At 42.7% G+C, this 5926-nt stretch overlaps 1 protein-coding gene across 1 annotated transcript; it reads right to left on the bottom strand.

Moving 5' to 3' along the window:
• Positions 1–1719: 1719 nt before the first annotated feature.
• Positions 1720–4753, bottom strand: LOC6609516 (protein kinase C, eye isozyme). Its single transcript, XM_002034164.2, has 11 exons — positions 4407–4753; positions 4213–4244; positions 3944–4138; positions 3755–3883; positions 3537–3693; positions 3248–3476; positions 2796–3193; positions 2530–2731; positions 2282–2470; positions 2084–2224; positions 1720–2024 (listed from the first exon to the last, which is right to left on the bottom strand). The coding sequence occupies exons 1-11, from the start codon at positions 4682–4684 to the stop codon at positions 1872–1874; spliced, it is 2103 nt and encodes a 700-aa protein (XP_002034200.1). The 5' UTR covers positions 4685–4753; the 3' UTR covers positions 1720–1871.
• Between the last annotated feature and the right edge of the window lie 1173 nt (positions 4754–5926).

Genomic DNA, 5926 nt, shown 5'->3' with positions numbered 1-5926 from the left:
TGCATTGAAATTGAGGCAACGAAACGGCCAACGAAGTGTGGCAAATTGTTTGCCCGGCATAGATAACTTAGCTCAAGGAGTTGATTGTTTTGGGGGAGAAATTGCGGTTGTCTTTGAGTCTTTAATGCTGGCCAATTTGTAAGCCAAGCCCATTTGATGGCAACCATGATGGAATAAGTTAAAAGCCAGTGCCGAGGTCATCATCATCACTACGATGTAGTCCAACAGAATGTCTTGTCACAGATAAGTTGAAATCAAAATAGTTAATAGTTTGTTAGTCAATTATAGCTTAAAAATCAAATGTTAAACTATGCAATCCATTTCTGGACCTGGCCACAATTTCCAATTTAAATATTCAGCAGAGAGGTTACACAACATTATTAACCCATTCGGAGGAGATTTGTAAGATATACATATATAATCGAACAGAATGGGGGTTCTGAGCAGTTAAACCGCAAACTTTAGCATCACCACCCACTTCCTGAATCAACTCCCCCATTGAATGGCTCATTTTTAGAGCTTTCCTTTCATGCTTATCGAGATCCCAGACGGCTGATTTATAAGCTGACAATTTAGCCACTCAACGACAACCTCCTCTAACGGCCCACATTCAAGGACAACGTTCATGGCTTCATTATACCGCAAAAATAGAAGGAGAAGGACATGGCGAACTATGGGAACCGATGAGATTCCGCTGCGTTTTATCACTTCTCCGCCCGTTCGGGCCATTATTTATATTGTGCTAAGCACTTTCGTACAACCTAATACCTAAGCCAAACTCCAAACGGGGCCAACACGAAACGAACCACGGACCAAAGAGCGCAGCCCAAAGGCACATGTTGCGGTGGCGTCGGCAGGAAGTGGAAAGCGCTGATTGGGGATGGATAGAGGAAATGCTGCACAAGGACATCGTCGAATGCACTCTGCAACCGGCGCAACCGGCGCAACCGGCCAGAGACAGTGGAACGTGTCTAAAAGCCGTGAAAAGTGCACGTAAACCCGCAAATTGCCGCAAATAGAGTGCAAACAGTTCTGAGCAGGATGTTGCCTTCGAAAGGGGAAGCTGCAAATCGTGGAAATTCATTTAGAGCCAGGGCAGCGGAAAATAGCATTCGCCTTGAATTGCTTTTGACAGTCGATTAGATGAGCGCCCTCAAATTAAAAATATCCGGGAATTCCCGATAGTGAAATTTCATATTAAAATGTGTCATAAGACATATTTGCCCTGCCACAGGAAAACTATTTGGCGACCCGTTAAACCGGTTTTCATCCCGTTGAATTTTACGCTCGACACACAACATGGATTTGGACAAAAATGTTCAAAGAATTTTCATCATACCCACATGAACGGCAACAAGTTATGGCCGTGTGAGCAACTTTGACATTCGACATACATAACTGAAAACTTTCAAGCCTGTTGATGAGTTTAGATTTTAACCAAAGTTGGCTAGTTAGCCCACTGGCAATCTTGAAACTTCCTGTCAGGGTTTCCTTGAGTGGAGCACACGCGGCGTATGCGTAACTAATTTAGGTGCTCTCGAGTGGTGAGTTTCCCAAAAGGATTTCCCCTTCCCAAAAGAGAGAAAGAAAAAGCAATCAGCTGCTGGTCCGGAACTTTCTCTGTTTTCTTTTACTATCTGGGCTTCGGAGGAAATGTTAATGTTAGTTTTGAAAAGCTGCCTCTTAAAAGAGAGAAAGTCGAAAGAAAAGTCCACCCACTAAATTACGGAGCTTTAAGCGTTAAAGCTTTAATGAACATTTAGATGGCTTTTAGCGAAGGATACAATAAATAAACTTCAATAAATTAACTTGCAAAAGCCTAGTTTTTCGAGGAAGCCTAGAAACTTTTCTCAAAGCTTTTTTAGACCTTTTTAAATGATGGTTATAAACTCGGGATTCATGAAAGAGAATCCGATAAAATCGTTCTGGTCCAGATTCATCATGAAAAGCTTATCCGTGGGAGTTAAGTCCGTCTTCTCCTTGGTAAAGGCATCATCAAAGTTGCTTATATCCTTGCGATGTTTCTGAAATGTACCCAAGATTACAACAATGATTTTCTAGTAGGGCTCCTGGTTTAGCGTACAATCTTTGGCTTAATAGGTGGCTCCATTTCGCATGCCTCTGCCTTATCCCAGTCCACATTGCGGAAGAAAGGATGCGTGGTAATCTCCTGTCTGGCATAGCGCCCTGCACCCAATCTATTGTTGGGCTTTTTGGTCAGGAACTTTGGAATACAAACCTATACCATTACATTCTTATGTTTTCAAAATCCAGCACTTACGCTCGTAATTATATCCATGGCCTCCACGCTGAAATGCTTTGGAAACACAGCCTTCTTGTCCTTTATGTTCCTAAAGACTGTATTTTCATTATCTCCTTCGAATGGAGCCTGGCCTGCCATGAATTCGAAAAGCAAAACACCAAAAGACCACCAGTCAGCGGCGATGGAGTACGGATCGTAGCTAACAATCTTAAATTATTTTAAAGCTAATTATTTTTACACTTATTATTTACGTCTGATTTACTTACTTCGGGAGCCATATAATTCGGAGTACCACAAAAAGTTCGTGTGGTCTGCCGCTCGGTAACGCCTTCTTTGCTCAACCCAAAGTCCACCAGCTTTACGTGTCCCTCACCATCCAGTAAAATGTTGTCCAGCTTCAGATCTCTATAGATAATATCACGCTCGTGGAGGAAAAACAGAGCAATAGCCACTTCAACAGCGTAAAAACTAAGATCATTTAATTTATAAGACTACTAAGTATCGAACTTGAATACCAAATATTTGTACTCACATAGCCACAGACTCCTTGAACCTTCCATACTGCTGCATATGATACATAAGATCTCCACCCTTACAGTATTCCATTACGAAAAACAATCGGTCCATAGTCTGGAAGCATGAGTGCATGGAGACGAGGAAAGGAGGACGACCGGATAGAGCCAGAATTCTCTTCTCATTCATGGGCAGCTCCATGTCGTCCGTTTGGATAATGACATCCTTTCGCAGGACCTTCACGGCATACAGCTCATCCGTGCCACGCCGCTCGGCTAGCAGGACTTTGCCAAAGGATCCCTTGCCAATAACTTTAACAAAGTTGAAATCAGCAGCTCGAATCATATCGCGTTTGCTCATGTTATGCGGCATATCCTTGTTATCCATGCGACGCTTTTCATTCGGACGACGATCGTGCTGAATATCAGGAATATTTCATATGTGGCAAATCTGGTGATTACATCCGCTTACCCTAACTTCATCCCTTAAGCGAGCTATATCATTAAAGGCATCCACACAGGGTATGTTATAATGTTCACCCTCCACTTGCGACAGGAACTTGTACCAGCCATCAACTGGCTCCTTTTGCAGTTCCTCCAGGCTGAACGAGAACGAACCCATGAAGTCATTGCGAGAAGTTCGATCCCAATCCCAGACCTCGATGAGCAAACGCTTGTCACGATCCTGCGGCTGCAAATCACTAGGATTAAGGAAAATAAGTTAAATACGTCTATTTAGCGGATTCATTTTCAAATATTACAATGTAAAGGTCTCGTTGAACACTGGATTGAGGTTTTTCTGAATGGTCTTGGTCTTCTTCTTGGTGCGGCCCGAACGGTCCGGATGCATTTGCACTGCAATATAGGGGTCGCTAAACCCGTTGGTATCCATGGGAATGAGGTTAGCTGCCTCCTTAACTGCGATATGAAAGAAACATTAATCTGTATGTGGGTATATAAACTTTAAGTGATAACTTACTATCAACTTTCAAGTTATTGCCCTTAAGCTCGACGTAGAGTAGTAGCTTACCCCTCACCTCGCTGATGTCCGCACCGCACATCGGTGGCACTGTCTCCTGGCAGGCATGATGCACATTGAGGTTGCAATCTGAAATATTTGGGTTAATAGCTTGAAAGCAATAGGGCTCGTGTTTATTCCGGAATTTACTCTCGCACTTGACGCCCTGATGGGCGACTCCATGGAGCAGCAGTCCGCACTCGTCACAGAATGTCGGTGTGGTGTAGGTGGTGGAGATCCAGCCGTGCTTCACCTTGGCGCAGTCTGCATCGAAGTCCGTGTCCTTGCCAGGACACTTGAATACCACAAACTTGCAGCACTTCTGATGAATGTTGAAGCGGCACTCTGCGTATGCAAATATTTTAAAAGATTTTTATAATTGTAAAAAAAAATTGTCAAATGCGAACTTTTCCACCTACCCTCGCACTGAAAACCTTGCTTGCCAAAGCCCCTAATCCCGGCACGAATCCGTGAATGCAACAATGCAAAACGGAAGAACAGCGAAATAAATATAGAAAAAACAACGAAAAGTGTGTCAGCAACGAAGGCACTAATTAAATTAACGATGGGAACGCTGAGATGCCAGCAAAAAACTGAAAACGGAATTTCTCACCAGATGAAATCCTTGCAATGACCACAGTAGGTTGGATTCTTAAAGAATCTCACACCGAAACGATGACCATTGACCATTTCGAGACCCTTTCGCTTCATCGCACCCTTCCTGAGGCGATTCTTCATATAGTTGATGATGTTTGCTTCGCCAGTGATCTCCAGTAGATTTCCTGGACCTTTGCCAGCTCCAGCCGCTGGAGCCTTGGCCCCTGGAGCGGCACTGGGCGCCGAGGGAGGGAGCACAGTGGCCCCCGGTGTGGCAACAGCAGCCGCAGCCATTAAAAGATAATATCAGGGAATCGGATGCGAGTGTAGAGAAAAAGCTGACTCAGACCGCACGGTTTCAAGCCCGTCTAGAAACTGACCCGGTCGGTCAGGTGAAGACCCTAAAAGAAGCAACTTGGAAGCCAACAAAGTGCACACACAAAGTTGAAGGCGAGAAAATGACACAGAGTGATGCTAACGGGCGACAGTTTGGGCTTATGCAATAGTGCTTAAGACGTAATTTCATTCATAAATTTTTCAGAAATGTATTTGTTCATATCCCAATACATTTGTGTAGACTGAATAAAAAATGTAATACAAATACAACATAATACTGCACATATATATCTTAGCAAAACCATAAAAGAAATGTTTCAGAGAAATGACCTTCTAATTTAAAATTTTTTTTGCACATGTACATATAGCAGCTAAAATAAAATAAAATATAAATGAGTAATTAATTAAATGTTAATAATGCACATATCAAAGTGAATAATATTTTATAGCCTCTTTATTGCCTGTTTATTCAATTATTTTAAAAAAATTGCTTTGGACATTTGTGGAACAATTTACCACATTTAAATTGTGTCTTTGTCGGCGTAAATCGGTGTTAAACAAATATGAAATGTTCGAGACTTTGTATGATTAATTTCTGCCATTTTCTAAGTATTTAATAAATTTGCGCATTTAATGCTTTTAACCATTTCATAACAATGAAAGCCATGTCCAAAGCATCCTTAGTGCATAACTAGTCCCTATAGAGCTTAGCTAAGTTGCCAGCCAACCATTTGCTCTGCCTGGGTAATCAACACTTATCCACGCTGATTCAGTTAGTTCGGCAGTTAGCCCCCATCGCAATTGTCCCCCAGGAAAAACCACTCAACGGCGGCACGTCAATCTAACGGAGGACCGAAGAGTGAAAGCTGAAAGCTGAGTGCCAAGAACTCTCGTCTTTTGGCCCTTACCAGCGATAAGTGTAAACAGCTTGGGAAAGGTCAAGAAGGTGCTTACCTGGCCAGAAGACAAACATAATCATCATCGGAGGCATTGCTCCGGACAACTGCAGTTGTGACGTCAATGCAATAAAATTGGAAAAGTGGGCGGAGGGGTTTCAGAAAATGGTGATGTGCGAAATCTTCTGTGTGTGTGTGACTATTGTCGATTGAGTATTTATACTGTGTGGCAGTTTTGATTAATTTATGCAAATTCTGGCATTGCACGTTTTCCGTGAAAGAACCCCCCATTTAAGCGCCGCCC

The sequence above is a fragment of the Drosophila sechellia genome, chromosome 2R (genome assembly GCF_004382195.2).
Source record: "Drosophila sechellia strain sech25 chromosome 2R, ASM438219v1, whole genome shotgun sequence".
Taxonomy (NCBI): Eukaryota; Metazoa; Arthropoda; class Insecta; order Diptera; family Drosophilidae; genus Drosophila; species Drosophila sechellia.
Note: the sequence above shows the minus strand (reverse complement) of the source record. Positions and strands in the feature narration are given on the sequence as shown.